The 21903-nt window shown below is 41.9% G+C and overlaps 2 protein-coding genes across 5 annotated transcripts in view; one reads left to right on the forward strand and one right to left on the reverse strand.

Annotated features, from left to right (window-relative positions):
* LOC113978630 (disintegrin and metalloproteinase domain-containing protein 9-like) overlaps positions 1-6890 on the reverse strand; it is a 25972-nt gene extending 19082 nt beyond the window's left edge. For 2 of the 3 annotated variants that reach the window (XM_027705717.1, XM_027705716.1), the window contains exons 1-8: positions 6671-6890; positions 4738-4835; positions 3799-3875; positions 3067-3145; positions 2288-2364; positions 717-936; positions 168-233; positions 16-87 (exon numbers count right to left, since the gene is read on the reverse strand). In XM_027705717.1, coding sequence (XP_027561518.1) covers positions 16-87; positions 168-233; positions 717-936; positions 2288-2364; positions 3067-3145; positions 3799-3875; positions 4738-4835; positions 6671-6740 — 759 coding nt within the window. In that variant the 5' untranslated portion in view covers positions 6741-6890. Of the gene's footprint in view, positions 1-15; positions 88-167; positions 234-716; positions 937-2287; positions 2365-3066; positions 3146-3759; positions 3876-4737; positions 4836-6670 lie in introns of those variants that run through there. The other variant, XM_027705718.1, reaches the window with a different exon arrangement.
* Positions 6891-8729: 1839 nt separating this feature from the next.
* Positions 8730-13785, forward strand: CUNH10orf88 (chromosome unknown C10orf88 homolog). Of its 2 annotated transcripts, XM_027705705.1 has the most exons (7): positions 8730-8941; positions 9039-9230; positions 10261-10333; positions 10876-10888; positions 10976-11082; positions 11778-12247; positions 13237-13656. In XM_027705705.1, exons 1-7 carry the CDS (start codon positions 8781-8783, stop codon positions 13463-13465), a joined length of 1245 nt encoding a protein of 414 aa, XP_027561506.1. In that variant the 5' UTR covers positions 8730-8780; the 3' UTR covers positions 13466-13656. The 2 variants fall into 2 exon arrangements, with proteins under 2 accessions (XP_027561506.1, XP_027561505.1); XM_027705704.1 differs by having other exon boundaries at positions 8731-8941; positions 10876-11082; positions 13237-13785.
* The last annotated feature ends 8118 nt before the right edge of the window (positions 13786-21903 follow it).

Consider the following 21903-nt stretch of genomic DNA (forward strand, 5'->3'; position numbering starts at 1 on the left):
ACTTATCTGACCTACCCCATCAACATAATTAATCAGCTCAACTGTTTCCTTTTGCACCGCAGCAGGATCAGAATTCTTCAGCAAAAACTGTAAAATACCATAAGAATGTCAAAGAAAGAAAACTAACAAAATAACAAAATGTATTTAGGGCCAGAAGAAATAATTACCCTATTGTTATCCACAACCACAAATAATTCTACATAGCTTTTCTGAGGCAGGACAGCTCGCTTCTCCTGCAAATCAGAAAGCACAGTAAGTTAACATAACAAGTTCAAGGCTTTTTACTTATGTTTCTCATGGTTTTTATTTTATGTGTTTATAAAGCACTGTTCTAATTGCATTTTCTAACGTGGCTTTAGTTTTCCACTCTAGATACCAGTAATTCACACCAGGTCAGGCACTGGGGTGGATGAGCTGAATGGCAGCTCATGCCTTTCCTGTCCTACCCACGGCTGTCTTGGGCAGCCTCTGCTCTTCCACTGCAGGATTGCTTCAAGCCATGTTAAATTCCCACTGTGGTCTTCTGTTTCAGGATTTCCTTAGCAGTGTTCCCACCAGTTTGGCTTGGCATCCATGAAAAGGAAGGCCACAAGGAAGTGGCCTCCGGGTCCAGCGATACTGTGCCAAAGCAAGAGCTCTGGAGGCCCTTGGCTGCTGGAACAGACTGAGGGGATGGCTTGGACTGCAGCTCAACAGGGAAATGGGAATATATTTACCCTCAAAAGCTTCTCCCTGCTAGAGGTAGTGTTTGATGAAAATGTGTACTCCATAGCCTGCTGCACAAACATCTTCTCGTGCTGAAGGCTGCCAGTCAGCACCCCACAGTGGAAGGGCACGTCCTGCTTGTCTTCTAACTCATAAAACACGTGTTCAAACGTGCTGGATGTGTTGAGGGGCTCCATTCCATACCATTTGCCACCAATGTAGAGGATTCCCCTAAAAAATCATGTAAGAATGAAAAATTATTCCACAGTTTTTCCCTCATGGTTATGACCAGGTGAGTGAATGACAGCTGGATGCTTACAAACCAGAACTGTTCACACTGCTATGTTGAGAAAAATGATTATCTTAAATTATCTCAACATGGGGGGTAAGTTCAAATGTCCAACAAAAGACAGAACAGAGCTTATTTAAAATACTCAGTTGTACACAAGTGTGGGCTCCTTGAATCAGAGAGAAACGAAAGGAAAAAAAGAGAAGGGAGGAAAACTGTTACTAAATGGGTCTGGATCATGGGTAAAAATCTGATGCAAAAGGTCTCTCTTAGTCCTTATCTCTAGTCTCACTCAGCCTCATGCAGTTAAAGCAATTTAAAAAAAGATATCTTGTAAGAGAGAAGGAGAGGCTAAAAGCAATCACCAGGGTGTTAATGAGGACAAGAGCAACACTGCACTGCTGAGTGCAGCCAAGTACAAAGATTTTGCATTTGTCCCTGGCTCAGAAACCCCTGGTAAATGCCCATTTGCTGTACGAGAACCTTTCAGAAGCTGTTATCTTGTTCTCCAGAATCTCAAAACTATACTTAGAACAAGAATTCTCTAGTTTGGATCTTGCAAAAGAAGAAATTCAAAAATGTGAGTACAAGGTGAGTCTAAATCTGTAGAACAGTCAAAAAGCAAAATCTGTTCTGCACAGTGAGATCCAGCATTCCATGAAATACCAGAACACTGACCTTTTATCCTTCATTTAAAGGAATGCCAGGATATGTCATGATTTATTGTGAGTGACATCTCACTGTGATACTATACACGAAAGATATGTGTGTGACTTTTATCCCACTTGTAATTTTATTGCATTTGAAACACAAAAAATTGTTTCAAATTCAAATTTGGTCAAAATTTTTTCACGGAAATCATTTGTATTTTGAAACATATAAGACATTTATAAGACAGAATTGTTTTCAGGAGTGTTTTAAGTGCATCAAAAGCTTAATTAGGTAGCATTTCTCCTACATAAGTATTTCTGGTCAAAATATTCACATCAAGTACTAGAAACGTCAGTTCATGCCCAGGTTCTGCCTATAAAGTAGGTTATGGTTTCTGTCATGTTTCATGATTTTTTTTCTGTGAAGGAATTTTAGAAAAGAGGAAAAAAAGTGGGAGTTGAGGAAAACTATAAAACCTGTAAAGAGTTTCAGCTTCATCAGAAGGTGAAAATATTTAAAAAAATATTTGCAAGACAGGATGGTGGTTTTTTTCACAGCTGTATGATGAATAGCAACTGGGTTTTTTGCTTCTTTACTTTAGAACTGCACAAGGAATTGTCCTGAAAAAGCAAGAGATAATACCTCAGGCCATCACAGGTGCTGAGAGCAACTGTTGAGTCAGCAATTCCTTCAACAATGCCATGATAATAACAGTGTGTCTGAAAGGCAATAAACCCACATAATTAGTGACAAAACAAGGTGGTTGCCTTCAACTGCAAACTTATTTTCCAACTAACCATATTATTTGCATGACATTAAGGCTGGCTGTTATAGAGTTCCCTATTTTGAAAATAATCCCAACCTTCTTGAAATAAAATATCACCTGATGTGTTGGGATTACTTGTTTAACCCATCACCATCTTCTATAAAAATCTTTTAATCTACTTTGCTCATCCTGTTCTCAGAGTCCTCTCAAAGGCTGATCTGAGAAGATGTCCCATGCACAAACCACCCAATTAAGTCTCACTGAGCTCACATGCAGTTTAAAGTTGAAATTAAATTTAGAAGTATTTATAAGGGCTTGTTTGATACAGGACCAAAAATTAATAGAGCTTTGATGCTGCCACTGTACCTTTAATTGCATACTATGCAAAGGTGACCTAATCAGGCAGCTCAAATTCAGCCTTGGCATAATCTCCTGGCATTTCCTTTCACACCTTGGGAAACAGGGATGCTGTACCACCACAAACAGCCCAATCCCTCATGAACCTTTTGTTTATTATTAGTGGTAACTGTTAAACAGAAATGCTACAACTGTGAAAACTCACAAAAGCTGCATCCCCAGAAAATATATTTTTTCTTGGTTTCCCTGGTTTGAGGAAATTCTGACACCAAGGAGGGGATTTAATTATGTACAATACCTCATTTTTGGATTGTGTTGCCTCCAGTTTCCCATTTTCCCCATATGTAAACAGCATAAAGTCTTCGCTAACAAGCTTTCTGGAAACAAAAATAAACTACTGCTTTTTGAAAGGCCTAGAAAGCAAGAAATAAGTAGAGAATCCTGGCAAATGCTACATTCTGTTAGCATCACACTCCTGCTAAATTATTATTAAAATCGAGGCACATGAAACAAAATACCTTAAAATGAGCTGGAGTCTTTGGAAAATAAGTTATTTTCAAATATTTTAACTTAAAAAATCCATAGAGAAGAATCTAAGCAGATTCATTTGCATAAGGGCCTGGACTACTCCAGGCTCAGGAATGAGGAACGACAGAAACAGAAATTTCTTCAAATACAGCACAGCTAAGAATCCTCCCCCCAGCTAATAAAAAGCTAATGTTGAACAGAACTCTGATTTTCCCTACAGATTTTCTGAAATGTGCAATCTTGTGTTGCTAAATTGCTATTATTTAAAAAAAAACCAATCAAAATAAATTTCTTCACAACTAGAAAAGTTATTATTCCTTTCTATTTGCAAGATAGTACCATAAAAGAGACACTCTATTTAACACTATTTAACAAAATAATTTTCTAATTACTACAATCTGCCATTTAAATGGTTTCTTCTGAATTTTTTCAGTATAAAAATGCTTGTCTGGATGCAACTAACCCCAGGACATTATGATTCCTTTAGAACACTATCACATACTTATTTTTCTTCAGTTTTAGGAGATATGTTCCATTTCTGGTTTTCACTGAGTAAGAAAGGTCGTCATCTGAATGCTCCTGAAAACAGAACAAAAGATGTCACTTAATTAGGTGATTTTCTCCTTGGTTTTGTCAGATCCGTGTTTTGTCCCACTTCTGTGTGTGTGAAGCATGTGCCAAAACACAGATTCCAAACCCTCAGCCTTCTTTAGAGCCTCAGCAGCACACTGTACATTCTTTCCTATGTAAAGTTTAAGTTCTATTAATCTACATTTTCACTCAGAGGCCAGGAGGGCACAGCCCATATGTGCACTCTTTGCTAAGCACCACATCATGTTTTGTGACCCTCCTTATGTAAATCAGATAAGCCACTCACAGAATCTTTTATTCCTTAATTGGTTTGCACAAAGATGACTAATGGTATTTCATTAACATTTCCTTCAGTAAATGAACTCGATATCTAGCACAAAGGGAAGTTACCTCAGAAGTGAAGAATTAAGGCTCAGATCTTTCTCTTTTAACTCATTCCTTTAAACTGTGTGACTCTGTGGGACCATTTTTACCTTTCAGGGTAAATGTGTTGACTGCATGGTGGAAGTCCTTTGGTTATCCAAAACCAGAACGTGGAAAGCATGAACATTAGTGCAAGTTCAACATCTGATCTGACTCAGAGAAAATGGAAATATTCTTCATGTTCCTTCTCATTTCTGTTTTACAAGGCTGTTAACAAAACTAAAAGTTTGGATGGCCAACCATAGTGCAATCACAGGAATTTGTGGGAACAAATTTGCTCAAAACTAGTTGAAAACACTAAGAATCTGGAGAAATAGTCTGAGGCACATTTCTTCACTACATACTATACATTGTGTGTGTGTAATATAGGACAGTGTTGGGAAAAACAGCAACATCAGAAGAAAAAAGATCAGATAGAATCACAGACCTCATGAAAAAATGGGTGATGTTTCTCTCTGCCTGTCAGACTTCGAGGAATGATTATTTCTAATGTAGGAAGTCTGGGTGTCTGTTCAGAAGATACACCTGAAAATAAAGTTTGAAACTGGTAAATAATCAGAAAGGATAAGGCATCATGTTGGCACCTGCACAGTGGGGGTTGCCAAAAGACCGTTCTAATCCAGCCAGAAATGGAGAAAGAGTGACTTCACCAGTCCAGGGCCTGACTGCCCGTGCTCAGTTTGGTCTGTTCTGTCTCTTCCAGAGCTCTTGGATCATGCTGGGAAGTTGAAGAAATCAACCATTTCAATCATGGCCAAGTTATTTTTAATTTTGGAGTGTTTAAATAGATATTGCCTCGTTGTCTGCAGAAATTCTGTTTTGACTGTATTCGAGGGTAATGACTACACCACCCCAAACACAACTGTTGTAAAGTGCTAAAACCTGCAAATTCAAGCCAAAGTTTTCTTAAACAGGGTGTCCAAAACTGGCTGGTAGTCTTGACTTTAACTCTTAGTTTTAGTTATTTGCATTATAAACTGTGATAATAGCTCAAATTTTTCTTTTCCCTTCATATGTTCAACACCAAACCATCCTTTTCCTGTTGCCCTGAATGAGGAATACTTACAGTTGTCCTCTGGATATAATTCTTCCACCTCCTGTGTGTATAATCTTGGCTCCTTCCATTGCCTAACGCTGCATTTTGTTTGTTCTAGCAACAGCCAAACCTTTGCAAAAGGTTTGTAGCCTTTTACATGATATCAGAATTATCTCCAGAACAACATGCTAATGCAGGAAGCTAAAGATAAGAAGCCTGCCAAGTATCTGGTTTCAGGTAAATGGTCAAAGACAAAAACAATCTCCTCCAACTTTCTTTAAAACTGTGTGAACTTGAATTCATCTTCCTTTTTCTTGTCTGCACATCAGTCTGGTTTGATCAACAGAGACACAACCATTGCTTTTAAACAGGTAACAGAATCAACAGTAACATGGGCTTTAACAATGAAAGGGGTTTCTTCCTTCTTAAATTGTTCTTTCATAAGGAAACAGAGAGATTTCTTCACACTTATAGTAATACAAAGTCATCCTCATCCTTCCACATTTCTGTGAAAGGAATTCATAATTGCAAAGAAGCCACACAACCACTCATTCAAAGTGAGGAGGAGGGTTTTGCAGTGTAATCATGATCTCTACCTGTTAGATAACATCAGGATTTTTAAAAGCTAGGTGCAGGTAGCATATGTTCAACATTACAGGCTGCCATAGCAATCAAAATGTGGAACTTGCTGTTAGAAAACAGGTCTGAAAAGGGTATCAACTCTCAATATTTACTTCTGACTTTGCTCTTAATCTTCAATAATTTTATTATCTAAATCACCAAATCCATTCTCTTTCATGAGTATGTTGAATTAACAATGAAGACACTCTTCTAACAATTTAAATTTTGGCATCTGAAAGCAGGAAACCATCTTTAATGCACATCACAAAAATACCACTTTCTAAGAAATATTTCAGGTGTTACATCTAAATCTAAAGAGCGAAGCCAAATCATAAATGCAAATAAGATAATGGGGAACTGTAATGAAACTGTAGGAATTCCCCTCACATTACTGAAGAAGAAATCTTTTTCTACAGTCTTTACTATTGATGATGGTGACAGTAACTTCAGTTGTCACAACCTGTGTCCTGCACGGAAGAGGATATATTTACATACCTACTACATCCTGGAGGGAAAAACACCACAAAGAGCTCAGCAATAAAAACCTTCAACCTGTAATCTTTTCCAGACACCTTTTTGTTGAACAAGATTTTCTCAACGAGCAGGTGCCGTGACTTGATGTGAAAAGGGAGCATCATTATGATCAGGATCAGAGAGTACGAGAAGAAACTTTGTGAATATTTAAAAAAGAAAGAAGGCTTACCTTTTATCCAAAAAGGTTTTCCAGTAAAAGTTAGTCCAAAAGTGAACCAAAATAGGCAGTGCTTTAACATGACTAGACTTCCTGGAGAAACCACTCCAATATCCCAGCAGACAGAGCGTACCTGGCTCCAGCTGCTCTGCACGGAACCAGAAGAACAAGAACCCTCTGCTCCGAAGGTAAACACCAGAAAAAAGCACCCTGATACTGCATCTCTGCTAAGGGAACGGGAAGTAAAATTTAATCCACTGGGCTTGCGAGAAAACTGGTCAGACAGCTTAATGCAAATAAAAAGCAGCACATTCTTAAATGCTGATTGGAGAAAGAGCACCGAGCCATGCCGGGATCAAACTGGTTTATTCTAAAGGAATTTCATACCACTGTGAGACCTTATGAGATTAGAAACATAAAATATTGCTGGTAACAAATACGGTGTTTAGGATGAGCTATTCCAGCTCAGCAAAAAAACTCCAGTGTGAAACAATCTACTCTTTGAAACTTCAGCTTGCTGTTTTCCATTTCTTCATCCTTGCTTTAAAAATATCAAATATACAATGCATGGAAACCCTATAAACACATGGAAAACCCACAAACACATGGAAATCCCCCAAACAGGGATTTTACCCAGTCCCTCCTATGTTAAACGCAATTCTCCTCACTAAAAGTCTATAATTTTGTGCAGATCATTGCTCTCCCAGGATCAGAATAATCTTCCATGCAACCACATTGTTACCAAAAGCAGAAAATAAATGCTTCTAAAACTTGACGGATTTGCAACGCATTTTGGAACTATCAAGCACATTTAGAAACACAAAAAGGAGACTGAGACAACACAGTTTTTCACGCTAAAACATTTGCATTAATTAATTTTAATTAATTCTTTAATTAAAACAGAGCAAATCCATTTTTCCACTGCTGGTAAATCCCATAAAACAATGGCTTGGGTGACAAAACACAGAGATGCTGGCTGTATTTGTAATTATAGCTTGTGCAAAGCCTGCTCAGGTCCATCTCCCGACAGTCACACGCCCAGTGAACATTCCTGTGCTGAGCCCTGGGTGGAAGCAGAACTCGATACCTGTGTTCCTTGGGTCTGTGTCTGTGCCACAGCTTCAGGAGCAGCTTTCCCTGACTCCAGAAGCTGGGATCCTAATGAAAATTAAATGAACCCCATCTTTTATTTATAGCCTCTTTTATTCATAGCCTCTCTCCCGTGTGGCATGCCATCAGCACACAGCTTGGGAGAGAGAATCCAGTAGCTCTGAACTTTGCCATATTACCAAATTTCACAGAATCACACAATCAATTCGGTTTGGAAAGACCTCTGAGATTATCGAGTCCAACCTATGACCCAACACCACCCTGTCAACCAGACCATGGTGCCCCATCTGCGGACCCTGGGCAGAGGGACCAAAAGGAGTTTGTAACCAGGTGACTGTCACAGAGTCATGGAATATCCTGAGTTGGGAGTGACCCACAAGGATCATCAGTTCAGCTCCTGGTCCTGCACAGGACACACCAACAATCCCAACCCTGTCCCTGAGAGCGTTGTCCAAAAGCTCCTTGAGCTCTGTCAGCCTTGGTGCTGTGCCCACTGCCCTGGGGAGCCTGGGCAGTGCCCAACCACCCACTGGAGCAGGAACCCTTTCCTGAGATCCAAATGAAACCTCCCGCGACACAATTTCAGGGTCGGCCTCTTCTCCCAGGCAACCAGCGACAGGAGGAGAGGACACTGTCTCAAACCGCGCCAGGGGAGGCTGAGGTCGGGCATCAGGAGGAATGATCAGGCATTGGAAGGGGCTGCCCGGGGAAGCGGTGGAGCCGCCGTCCCTGGAGGCGTTTAAGGAAAGACTGGACGTGGCACTCAGTGGTTGACAAAGTGGTGTAGGGGCACACGTTGGACTCGATGACCTCAGAGGTCTTTTCCAAGCGCGCCGATCCCGGGATTCCCTGACACCCGGGGGCGGCAGGGCTGCCCCTCCCCGTCACCGCCGCGCCCCAGCGCGCACGCGCGGAGCCCGCTGGCGGCGCAGGCGCGTCCCGGCGGCGGCCGCGCTGAGGGGCGCTCGGTGCCCGCTCCCTTCTCGCCGCTCCCGCCGCCCGGGGCGCCGCGATGTCGAGCGGCTGCGCCGCCCCGGAGGAGTCGGAGGAGTCTGAGGAGGGAGCCCGGGGGCCGCGCTGCGTGTCGGCGCGGTGCTCGTGGCCCTGCGCGCCGCCGGGCGGCCTGTCCCGGGCGCTGTGCCTGCGGCGGGGCCCCGCGGACGGCGAGCCCGGGTGAGGGCGGCGGGCGGGCTGAGGGGGGGCCGGGCGGCGGCGGCGGCGGCGGCGGGGCTGGCGGGACAACGCGTCCGTGTGGTTTTCCCCCCCGCAGCGGCGAGCCCGTGGTGCTGGAGCGGCGGGAGCGCGGGCAGGAGCCTTGCGAGCTGCGGCTGGAGTGCCGGCCCGGCGCCGGGATGGTGTCCGTGGGGATCCTGAGCCAGGCCCGCAACATGGAGGTGTACGTGGGAGAGGAGTACTGCGGAACCGGCCGGGGACAGAGCCGCGGCCACCGCCGGGACACGGGGTGAGTGCGGGGCACGGGGGGGCCGGGGGCACTCAGGCAGACTCGTGTTTTGTGTGAGTGTGTCTCTGTGAAGGGCTCCTGCTGAGAAAGACCTGATGTCTTTAAAAAAAAAATAATGAGGGAATTGGGGTTGTTCAGCCTGGAAAAGAGAAGGCTTCAGGGTGACCTAATTGTGCCTTCCAGTGCCTGAAAGGAGCCTTCAAGGGAGATAAAGAGAGACTGTAAAAGCATGGAGTGACAGGACAAGGGGGAATGGCTTCCCACTGCCAGAACAGGTTTAGATTAGATATGAGGAAGAAATCCTTCCCTGTGAGGGTGGGGAGGCTCTGGGACAGGTCGCCCAGAGAAGCTGTGGCTGCCCCATCCCTGGAAGTGTCCAAGGCCAGGTTGGATTGGGCTTTGAACAACCTGGGCTAGTGGAAGGTGTCCCTGCCCATGGCAGGGGAGTTGGAACTAGATGGTCTTCAAGGTCCATTCCAACCCAAACCATTCTGTGATTTCGGGATAGATCTCTTGTATCTTTAATAAGTAGTCATCCCACACTTGAAAGGAAAAGAGAGAAAATTAAAAAAAAGAAGGTTTTGTTTTCCCCTTCGATACTTCCTTCCATACTTTGCTGGGGGAAATAAAGCAACGTTTCTGTTTTGTTTGTAAGTCATTACATGGCACATCTTCCTTAGCTAAATAGAAACCAGAGGACTCAGAGCCTCAGGGAAGGTGTGTGAATAACGTAGTGAACCTCAAAAGCTTCTCTAGTACATAGTGTATGTACACATACAAGTGATTTTTTATGTACATGTTTTGTAAGATTCATTACAAGTTGCATGTAAGCATTAAAACCTCCATTAGAAACTAAAAAATTGCTCGAAACTAGAAACTAAAACTACTATTAGAAACATTAAAATGGCATTAGAAATATGTTTGGTTAGTCTTGTTTCTTACCTAAATATTTACCAATATAGTGTATTTCTACAAATAACAGTAGTACTTTGTGTATTGATGTCACAGCTCATTTATTTTATTTTTGTAGTGAGCCTGAAGAGGTTACTTTATACCACAAGTACCACAAGTTTGAGTGTCCTGTGCCCTCCTGTAGAATTAAGGTAAGGAATTAAACACAATTGTTGTATTTTTCTTGGTGTTTTTAATCACTGAATTGACTAAATTGCATTGCTCTTCATCAAGTTATTGGCTTTATACCCTTCATCACTTCATATAATTACCTAAAAATTTGTTAGTTGGTACTTTGTCTTGATAGCAGAGTTCTTTTAAATTTGTATTTTGGTTTTCATGAAGACTTTATATGATACAGGTAATTTAGTCTTAGAGGAAAAAAATCATAAACCAGATAAACTGCAGATCTGTAATTAGAACTGTTAATTTAAGCTTTTAATAATCGTATGGCCACTACTCTTACATGCTTAGAAGATCAGGGCCTGATTTATCTTTGGGGCACTCAGGCACCTCTGTTCCAGTCAGAATTTTCTGGGGAGTAGTAGCAAGGAGAAATTGGCTGAATTTCCCTGGAAAAGAGTTCAGCATAGTTTTTCCCAAGACTCAAAGGACAGTGCATTGTCCCCTATGTACAAAGAAACTGAAACTATTTTTTTCCTAACCAAAATATTTTTTTTTCTTCTTGCAATAGCTGCTCTCCTTTGGTGAGAAACAAAGAGTACTCATCAGTAAAATAATTATAGAAGTGAAAGCAGTGTCTGCAAAACTAGCAACTGATTTTCCTTCACTAGGCTCAAGCATAGATCTAGACAGAGTGCAAACTATAATGGAATCTATGGGATCTAAGTTGTCTCCAGGTGCTCAGCAGCTCATGGACATGGTCCGATGTCAGCAGAAAGTAAGTCACTGTGCTTTTCTGTAAGTGAACAGTACTGATCTGAGACCTTTCCAGTTTAAGAATGTTCCAAATTGATTTTGTGAAAAAGATTTTATGTGTTTTTTTAACCCACGCTTTCTGCCATTTTAATCTGCCACTCACATGAGTGCAGTGAGTAAAGATTGTGTGCTCCAGGAATCACTGTGCATGCACCAAGTCCAGAGTTAATAACTCTTCATTATTATTTTAACCTTCAGTGTCACTGCTTGTCAGGGATGGTGGGCACATTCCCTGGAATGCTTGGGATGTAGGTAGATGGGCTGGTTTTGACCTTTATGGTCATTATGAGCATGTCACCTTCAACTAAAGGGAACGTGCTCTTACAGAGCATTTGCTTGATTTAGATGCTGATCCTGTGGAGTGAACTGTTCCAACAGAATCCTGAATCCATCTATGTTAAAAGTGTTCAATCCCGGGGACATAGTGTGGCAAAAAGCCAGTAAAGCTCTTTTCTTAGAGAATGACAAGATAATTAACGCATCATTTGTACAGGGAAAACATCTTCCTGTGCTTTTCCATAAGAATATAATTCAGAACTACTTTTTAAATCTTTACATCACAATAGTAGAATGCTGAGTTATATCTATTGTTATTACTGTATAATTTCCAGTATATTTTACTACTTTTATTAATTGTATTATTTTTCTTCCCATCAGAACAGTTTACCTCTTGGAGACAAACTTAGTTGGATCTTGGGGAAAAATTCCGACTTTGGAGGTGACCATGCAATAGATGGATTGCTCAGTGCAGCTGTTCAGTCATCACCAAGTCACTCAACCAGTGAACCTTTGCCTGTTAAAAATCATTTAACAAGTGAAACAGTGTATAAAGACTTAAAAATAAGTCGTGATCTGAACACAGAGGCACCTGAGAGAGGGAATACTTTTGACTCTGAAAGACTTGCTGCCCAGCAAAATGCAGTTGACCTCAGAAATGATTTGAAAGTCACAGGATCTTTGCATGTGCAGGAACAAGGGAGTGAAACCCCAAATGTAGCCAACCCACAGGTGCTTCTTCCTTTTCTTCAAAACTTGTGCAGTCAGGTGAGTCACCTCCGGCTAAGAGATGGAGAGAGGCAGCTCAGGAAAACCTCAGTGGCTAAAGAGGAAGGCATTCAGTCTGTTGGGTGAGTTAAGTTTGTGATACCTCTGAAAGTAGTAACTTTACTGTGTTTATTGACAAGTTTAAACAAAATGAGTAATGTCAGCATTTTATTCTCGTTAACAGCAATAGTGAATCTTAGATCATGTTTTTGAAGGCTGTGTGGCAATGAGTGTGATTACAACTAATTTTTCAGATGGGCTGCTTGAATGTGGGAGTTTTTTCAGAAGAAATGACATAATTTGTTGTTACTATGCTGTCTCTTACCTCCATTTCACCTCATATAATTTTTAAAAAGTATGTTCCTGCATTTCCACACACGTGTAGTTTGTCTTTCTTGTCTTTTACTACATTTTCATTTTGACTCCTTCTCCCTCCCAAATTCTTATATCTTCCTTTTTTCATACAATGTGACCCAGTCTTTTTGCTGTACTTAGTATGTACCTGTTCCTACTCCTTTGTTGGCATTTACAGAGCAGACTGCAGAGTGCACCCAGTTTGATACCTAAGGAACAATAGTGGAAACTGTGAGATGTAGGAATGTTGTGTAGGAATTGGGATTGCAATAGAGCCTGAATATCTCCAGCTCCTGAAAGAATGCAGTGTTTTTGAAGAATGCAGTGCCAAACCAAAGAGTTGCATAGTTTGGATAATTCTTGAAGCACTTCTGCTGAGAAGGACAAAATCTGCCATGCTGACAGAATTTGTACTCTGTGTGTGCTGTTGAGTTGTGTGGATTTTGTTTTATCTAACTAAGCTCTCTAGGGCATCATTGAGCCTTTGAAAAAATAAGGTTGAAGAAAGATGACTATATACCATAGAATATTTATGAAAAAATGGAAATTTAAAACATGGTAGGCAGGGTATTGTGCTAAAAGCCTAATGCCTTCCACAGTTCACAGCCTAATAAATGAGATTTTACATTTAAAACAAGTTCAAGTGCCCAGATCTCTAATATGCTCCCTGTCATTAAGAAATAGGTTATACTGACTCTTATATTTGCTCTTTTTACAGAGTGGAACAACAGCCTATTTGCTCCTATTTGGAAAAGATCATCTCAAAAAATATGGATCTGATGGAGAAAAAGCTAATGGACTACATTGATCAGCAAATCCAGGCTCTTCAGACACACATAGACAATAAAATGGTTCTCTTGATGGACTTGGTTCAGAACTCAAAGCCAAACAAAATTTCACAGGCACACTATGATTCTAATGAAGGGTTTTCCAATGGAGAGAGATGAACAGAGATGGAGGATTTCAGTGTAAATATTTTAAGGGCAATTACACTTTACAAAGCTTAGTATTTATGGATTTACAGCTGTAAGGAACCTCAGTGTTGTTAATTTGCATTTTGTTACTGTAATTCTACCCACTGTTGTACACAGTTGTTAGTTTTATGAAAGATCTTAAGAATGTGTGTTTTTTTCCTAAACATGAGAGTTTTGTATGCCCTTTGTGGCTTATTTATTTCAAGAACACATGCTGAAAGCCATATGAACAGTTCCCCAGTTTCAGTTTGAACTCTAAATAAACTGAGTTACTGCATATCTTTTTACCTGCACAGAATCAGTTTGCTTTTTTTTGGAAGGTCACCCTTCATGCTTCATTCTGTTTCTTGCTCTTTGATTCTGGGGTACAGCATTTAACTTTATGGTAAAACCCCAAGTTGGGTGCAAAGACATTTTGGGAAAAAATATCAATGGGGAAGCGAGTATTGACTCAACAAGCAGCACAGACATGTACAATCCAGTACCTTTATTTAGTCTGCCTAATATTTTCTTCTCCAGGAAAACTGATGTCTTTTAAGAAGACTGTCACATCTTGATGGTTGTAACTCACAGGAGCAGATTGGGAAGGGAGTACAATTTACTTTGAACAGACATCTTGCAGTTGTCCCTCAGCTAAACTCCTGCTGGGTGCAGTATCAAGGTGATTTGAAAAGATAAAAAGATTTTTTTGGTTTTTTTTGGAGAAAAAAGGATCTTAATTATCTTGTACTTTATACCTGTAAAATTTGTTTTTACATGCTTTCTTAGAAACACCCTGAGGTAGACACATACTCTTTTTCGACTCAGATAGAGTTGACTTAAGATAGAGTTCTAAGTTAAGAGGGTTTTTATTTGGTGTTTGGTTTTGGTTTTTGTTTTTTTTTTTATTACAAAAGAAGTTGAAATATGTTCCCAAGTGTTGTTGGGTTCCAATGCTGTTAATTTATTGAATTTCCCCCTCCCCTCTTTTTATTTTTCCCCTCTTCAGGTGACAGATCTGCATAGGAGTTGATACAAATTCAAAATCTCCTCAAGTGGTTAAAATGAGCTCTGGATTTTTTGATAACTGTATCCTGCTTGGTGTTTGTGATGTTTCAGTATCACAGCTACCACAATGAGAATATTTGAAATCAAAACCACAAATGCAAAAGTGTAGAAGTTGTATTGTTGCAGGTTTTTGGTTTCTTCAGCATCTGCTTCGGTGAGGGATTCTGTGTAGAGAGAAAAAAAAAAAGTGTTTAAAATTTTGAATACCATGTCATTTCCATGGAAATGATTTGTATTGGAATGGGCTGCCCAGGGAGGGGGTGGATTCACCATCCCTAGAGGTGTTTAAGGTGAGACTGGATGTGGTATCAGTGCCATGGTCTGGGAACCACGGCGGAGTCGGATCAAGGGTTGGACTTGATGATCTCAGAGGTCTTTTCCAACCCTGTTGATTCTATGATTGTATGATTTGAATTCCCTTTAGCTTCTGGAAATGTTACATTTGCATTTACTCTGTATAGCCTTTCATTTCTTAAACCCACACACATACTTGCAAGGAATTTTCAAATGTTAGCATGCATTCTGTATGCAGGGAATGTGTGAGCTGGTGTGTGGAGCCCTGCCAGCCAATGCTGTGCCAGCCTGTCAGTGATGGCAGTAACACATCTGTGTGCTCTTATCTCAACCCATGAGACTTTTGTTATATTTTTTCTCCCTCATCCAACTGAGCAGGGGAGTGACAGGGTGGTTTCAGATGTCCACCCACAGTCACAACCCATCACACCACTCTACAAATCTGAGTGTTCAAAATGTTTTCAAATCTTGTGTGTTAAGCCCATGTTCAGGTAGTGTGATGTTTTCAGGTGTCAGGGGATGCTAAAGTATTAATGACCCACTTTGAATTTCCTCTCCCACCTCAAAAGAAAATGACCATCAAGTCTTCATGAAAGTCCTTAAGATGAGAATGACTGTAGGGCAGGTGATTTACAGTAGCAGCTCCTCAAAAGAAATTAGTGTGCATTTTACTTCAAAGGAACGAGGATTCACTGTTGTGACACGTATTTACAGGCACTTTTTCTCACTGCCTGCACCCAGGAATGCAACAGCAGGGAAAATGTGATTTCAGGCACTTTAAATCACCACCTTTGAGGAGCAGAGCAGCAGGGCCATGAGTGTGATGGAGTTTTGTACGAACTAAATGTGATTAGGAAACACTCTGGCTCAGGATGAGCATCCTGCAGGATGAGGACTTCGGCAGTGAACCTGCTCAGCCCATGCCAAGGCTCAAGCACCAGGTAAGAGATTAGACCTTGAGCCTTCATAAGAGACCTGTGGGATTTGGGCTTTTGAGAGCTGGCCAAGTTGTTCATGGAGAAGCCAAGTTTCAGAATGACTCTACTCCCTTTTTAGAAGGGATGAAGCATAAAAGGAGAAGTTGCTGAAAAAGTGGACTTTTTTTTTTCTCTTGTATGGCACAGCCTCTGAACTCCAGGCAGCCTTATTCAGTACAGGGCAGCTTGTGGTATTTGTCATATGGAAACTGAATATTGGCCTTAAATAGGCTTCTCACAGTCAGGCCAAATCCACCAGATTGTCAACATTTAATCCATCTCTATCTCTGAGATGACTGCTGTGCTCCAGTACAATTCTGCAATCAACAAGATATTTTCCCCTATTATGAACTGAAAATTATTAATTTCCACTTTTTTCCCCACCGAGTCTCTCCAAGTAGGACAATTTAACATTAAAGTGCAGAAACACTTTCTTGGCTCAAAGTGATATAACCTGAAGACATATTGAAAGAAAAAGACTGAAGCAAATGCTTATAATGAAGTCGATTTCAACGTACAATTTTTTTATGGTTCTAATATTCCCTAATAAAACCTGACCTATGGAAAGATTATAATAGTTTATATGTATTGCAGAGATTATACCTTGCTACATGTACAATATTTTTTCCAAATATTTTAAAGTTCCTATTTAAGGGAAATGCTCAGCATTACTGGTTACAAAGGATAATTATCCTTTGGTTTATCTCTCTTTGTGAGGTCAGAAAGCAGAACTGTGATGTGTGCCCCTGTGAGGCAGGGTAATCTTCCTTAAATGCCCAATATTTGAATCATTTGGTACAATGGGGAGAACTGGAAGAAAACTTTGAGGGGGAAACAAAGTCTTGATGAGAAAAAAACAGCAGCTGATCCAATTAATTCTTTGAGAGTATTTATTGAAGCTTAGGCTTTTACAAATCTGTAATATGGGCCCAAAAGATGCGAAATTAAGGAACTAAAGGACAGTTAAGATTAAATACCTGTAGATTTACACCTAGTGTATTGTGATATTAGAAATCAGCAGCAGATCCTGCAATGCAGTGATCACATAGAGAAGTTGATCAATGTTTTCTGGGCAGAAGGAGCATTTTTGGGGCTGTTCTTACTGGGGGACAACAACAACCTCGACGCTGCCACCGGTGCTTCTTTTGCCTCTTGTCCTATAGCTCGGGAAACCTTGGGGAGGAGGAGGAGGGATTCCATTGCCTGGGAAGGGTTGGGGAGGAGGAGGAGGGATTCCATTGCCTGGGAAGGGTTGGGGAGGAGGAGGAGGGACTCCATTGCCTGGGAAGGGTTGGGGAGGAGGAGGAGGGATTCCATTGCCTGGGAAGGGCTGGGGAGGAGGAGGAGGGGGTCTGTTGCCTGGGAAGGGTTGGGGAGGTTGAGGGGGTCTGTTGCTTGGGAAAGGTTGAGGAGGTTGAGGGGGTCTGTTGCTTGGGAAGGGTTGGGGAGGTTGAGAGGTTCCATTGCCTGGGAAGGGTTGGGGAGGTTGAGAGGTTTCGTTGCCTGGGAAGGGTCGGGGAGGTTGAGAGGTTTCGTTGCCTGGGAGGGATCGGGGAGGTCGACGGGGTCCGTGACCTGGGAAGGGTCGGGGAGGATGAGCAGGTCTGTTGCCTGGGAAGGGTCGGGGAGGTTGACGGGGTCCGTGGCCTGGGAAAGGTCGAGGAGGTTGAGGGGGTCTGTTGCCTGGGAAGGGTCGAGGAGGTTGAACAGGTCTGTTGCCTGGGAAAGGTCGAGGAGGATGAGAGGGTCTGTGGCTTGGTGGGTGATGGGGACGATCAGTGCGTGGGACACACCCAGACACTTCGCATCGTAGGCAAACACCTGGGGAGACAGGACCTCTGACACGGAACTGGACGGGCCTCTGGGCTGGTGAATTCCCACAGGTTGGGTCCTTCACACACCTGAGAAAGGAAAAAAGGAAAAAAGAACACATATAAATTGTCATACAGAAGTTGTGATGGGCTCGCCAAGCCCGTTTGGTCGCTCGGTTGCAAGAAACTTTCCTTCAAAAATTTCTGCCTGTCACCTTAATCAGAGTTCAGAGCACAGAACTCCTGAATGCAGGTGCAACCATATGGAGTTTAAATGTCTGCTGGTGTAATATGAACCACAACATCTATAAATACCACACATGGAAATGTGTAAATGTAAAGCACCTGATGGAATTTTAAATACATGAGGAAGAATTACTGCATAGGCTTGTTATCTTCCCAAAAAGTTATTCTTCCTTTTAACCTCAGAATTTCTGAGAAATGATTCCATATCCCAAATCCACCAAAACCCCTTTAATTAAATGCTTCATTCTTCTCTACGTTTTTTGCATAATTTGTGAAATACCTTCTGAGAATTTATATCAATTCTTCTTCCCCGCCAGAACATTATAGTGAATTAAACATAAAAAGCCAGTGAATGAACCATAATAGCTGGTTCATTTAAAATCCTGCTGCTTCTAGCATGTCCGGTGTTTCAGGGCTCCGTGTCTTTGGTGCATATATTCATTGTTGTCACGGTACATTTTCCTGAGTAGTTTTGATAACATCTTGGCATGTGATAATTTCAAACCCATGTGTTCCTAAGAGCCTTCTTGTGGCACAGTCTTTGTATGACACGTGAAACATGTCACAGGAGTTGATCCCAGGCCTGCACTGATGATTGCTCAAGTGTCTGTCCCTGCACAGGAGTCTCTGGCATTGATGTAGGGTCTGCTGCTGGTCACTGATATGCAAATTCACTTCCCTAACTCTTATCCCAATCAGTCCTTAGAGGATGAAAGTGTATTAAGTTCTTTAATATATATTAATTCACATTATAAACTATAATATAATGGTAATAGGTAGTTTGGGTGTGACTGACTACTGATCAAATTGAGTTGTACCTGAGCATTTGAAGGGTGTAAGAACATGGTGTAAAACTGCATTTGGGGTAGCACAGCTTGACTGGGACACCCCATGTGCATGAATAAATATTTACCCTTCTATTGTTATACATGGCATCCCAGGTCTCCTTGGTTGGCACACTTCATTTAAGTATCTGATTAACAACACTCTCACGTGGAAGGGCAGGTCATTGAAGCTTACTGGAGAGGAAGAAATTTAATGTTAACAATGTTAATAAACCATAAGTAAGCACAGAGCAGAATGCAGCACGTATTAAACAGTAGCATGGTTTGAAAATTTAATTGTGGGCCTGGCTGCCGTGCCTGGAAATAGCAGCTGAGTGGAGAGGAAATGAATTTCTCTCTCTTTGATGGTGCACCATTAGAAGGTTGTTACTCCCTCCCACAATTAACCCCGAGGTGAGTCATTAGTGTTGTTCTCTCCTGGGAAGAGGGTGAGCTTGCCAGGGTCATGAGCTGTTTCTTTGCCTGTGAGCCCTCCAGAGCACACGGGCAGTGGGTGGGCACAGCCTGGCAGGCTGTGGGGGGGCATTTTAAATGTGTTTTATCCATAAGTGATGCAGACACAGGCCAGCTCATCCCCTGGGCACTTACCACCCAGGATGGTTCTGCTGCCAGTCCCTGGATAAGCCATGGCATTCCCAAGATCCCTGCCTGCACCTGGACTCCCCAGCTTCCCCCTTTCCCTGCACTCAGGTACCCTCTGCCACTAAACCTCCAGCCTTTCCCAGCTCACACCTCCTACCCAGCATATTCCTGCCCTCAGGAAAAGAAGTCATTAAAAAGAAGAAAGAATCAAAACACCTTTTCTGAACTTGTAGTTGCTGGGTTTGTATTTGCATGGGCTTTTAATGAAAAAATTAAAAAGGAAAATAAGTGAGCTGATTGAGGACAATATTTGCTTTTATGCAAATCAATTAATATACATTGTAATCAGCTGAATGCATCAGGACTGGGAAATGTTATTAGCAAAAGTTCTGAGGAATAGAGTTGTCATGGACAAAGGGCTTATATTAAGAAAATTGTAGGGGTTTTAATACTAAAGATGACAAATTACTGGCATTAATGGGAAAAAGATTTAATTCTGTTTATTCCTCTGTGTAGAGAGAGAGTCCCACACTCAAATGTATGCTTTGATCTGAAGTTTAGTTTCCTGTATGTTGTCAACACAAGGCAACTGAGTGTCCTTTACCAAGGTGTAGCTGATAGGGCCAGACTTTAAAAGAAACCCTTAGGTTGCTCTCTAAGGATCTGAAGCAGAATGTTACCAATCAATGAGTGGAATTTGCAATTTGATTTTTTTCAAAAGATGAAGCCCATTGTAGAAAACAAGTTAAAACCAAATACCACTGAATGTGTCAAAAGGATTCCCACTGACTCAACTTTGATGCAACTTTGAAGGCACAGGGAGGGTGACTTTCTAGGAGTGAGATGATCTAGAGCAAATTTATATCAGTTTAGTGCCTCTACCCCAGTGAATTCCCCTTCCTCAGTGCTTTCATCACAACAGGTATTTCTCCCCTATCATTATCAACAGCATTTTCCATCCCCTGATTTGTATGGAAGCCAAAAGAATTATCCTGAAAATTAAATATTAGATCCATGGGTTGTGCACAGTGCAGACAGGGAGCCATGCCAGCACATCATCAGATCACAAATTTGATGGAGAACTAGGGATATAAAATCAGAGTAAATATGCATTACTTACTGGTGGTAGTGGCTGTCGTTGTTACAACAACTGGAGAGACTGACAGAGCAGCCGAGCTTGTCACTGTGAGAAGAGATAACATGAAGTTAAACATTGTCCATGTTCTAAATACACTGATGACTCATGTGAAAAATAGCAAACTGCTCATGACATTTGAAGAAATAAATACCTGGTTTTTCAACTGTTGTGGACTCGGTTGTGACTGTCAAAGAGAAAACAAAAACCACACTTCAGCAACTGTTCCTTGCAAAGCAAGGACTGTCAATGGGAAGGGCAGCAGTTTGCTCCCAGGATCATGCTTGATCCTGCAATTCTGACCAATATACCAGAGCCACACGTACCTGCAGCTCCAGGTGTTGTGTTTTCTGCAGGGGCTGATTGGAGACACGAGAGAAAACAAAACAGCATGTTAGAAACTCTTTTCCCAGCACTGGAAAACTGAGAAATACCTGAACCACAGGGTTGCTGGAGGTCTCACAGGAGTGGTGGATGATGGTGCTGCTGCCCAGGGCAGGCAGGAGCAAATTGCCCGGAGCAAGAGCAGCCTCAGTGGGAGGAGAACACACCCCTGTGCAGGTTGCCTCTGTCATGGCCTCTGCCAGGCTCTGACCTGCCGTGTGAAAGGCCCTGGAAACCTGGGGATGTTTGCTAACCAACAGTTTGGGGGTTAATGAGATGAGTTTCTAACACCCCGTGCCCGCAGGAGTGCTGTGGTCTGTGCTGCCATCTCAGTGGGCATTCAACCTGCCCGTTCCCATGGGAAGCACATCCCAGTTTGGGCAGGATTGGGGATGCAGCTCTGGGAAGTGCTGGAAGGCTGGCTTTCTTGGAGTGGGATGATCAAGTGCAGATCTGAGTTTATGTTGGTGCAGTGTGTCTGCCCCATTGGTTTCCCCTTCTCTGGTGCTTCCATCAGTGCCAGTATTTCTGTTTTCCCTTTCCCTCCTTTATGGTGTAGGGAAGCCAAGGGAGAGACAATTGGGATAATCTTGGATTCCAATGGCTAAACCCATGAGATTACACATAGGGAGATAGTCCATACATTATCAGATCATGTGTAGACAACTAAACATGTAAACCAGAGTAACACTCTTACTCACATGTGGTAGTGTCTGCTGGTGCAGCAGTAGGAGAGACTGTTGCTATGAGAAAGAAAGGATGAAATTAAATATTGTTTGCATGTTAAATGTGTATTTTTCTCCTGACACCCACAGCATGTAAACCATAGTAATGATAAATTACTCACGAGTGGTAATGTCTGCTGGTGCAGCAGTAGAGGAGATTGTTGCTATGAGAAAGAAAGGATGAAATTAAATATTGTTTGTATGTTCAATGTGTATTTTTCTCCTGACACCCACGGCATGTAAACCATAGCAATGATAAATTACTCACGAGTGGTAGTGTCTGCTGGTGCAGCAGTAGGAGAGACTGTTGCTGTCAGAAAGAAAAGATGAAATTAAATTTTATGAGCATTTTAAATGGATTTTTT

The sequence above is a fragment of the Neopelma chrysocephalum genome, unplaced genomic scaffold, assembly GCF_003984885.1.
Source record: "Neopelma chrysocephalum unplaced genomic scaffold, ASM398488v2 Primary Assembly neopelma1_347, whole genome shotgun sequence".
NCBI lineage: Eukaryota > Metazoa > Chordata > Aves > Passeriformes > Pipridae > Neopelma > Neopelma chrysocephalum.

What these genes read in the sequence shown, in the direction of transcription:
- CUNH10orf88 (XM_027705704.1), top strand. Translation starts at nt 8,781, where the DNA reads ATGTCGAGCGGCTGCGCCGCCCCGGAGGAGTCGGAGGAGTCTGAGGAG. An exon ending in GGCCACCGCCGGGACACGGG is followed by an intron (nt 9,231 to 10,260) that starts GTGAGTGCGGGG and finishes TTATTTTTGTAG; the next exon opens with TGAGCCTGAAGAGGTTACTT. An exon ending in TGGTCCGATGTCAGCAGAAA is followed by an intron (nt 11,083 to 11,777) that starts GTAAGTCACTGT and finishes TCTTCCCATCAG; the next exon opens with AACAGTTTACCTCTTGGAGA.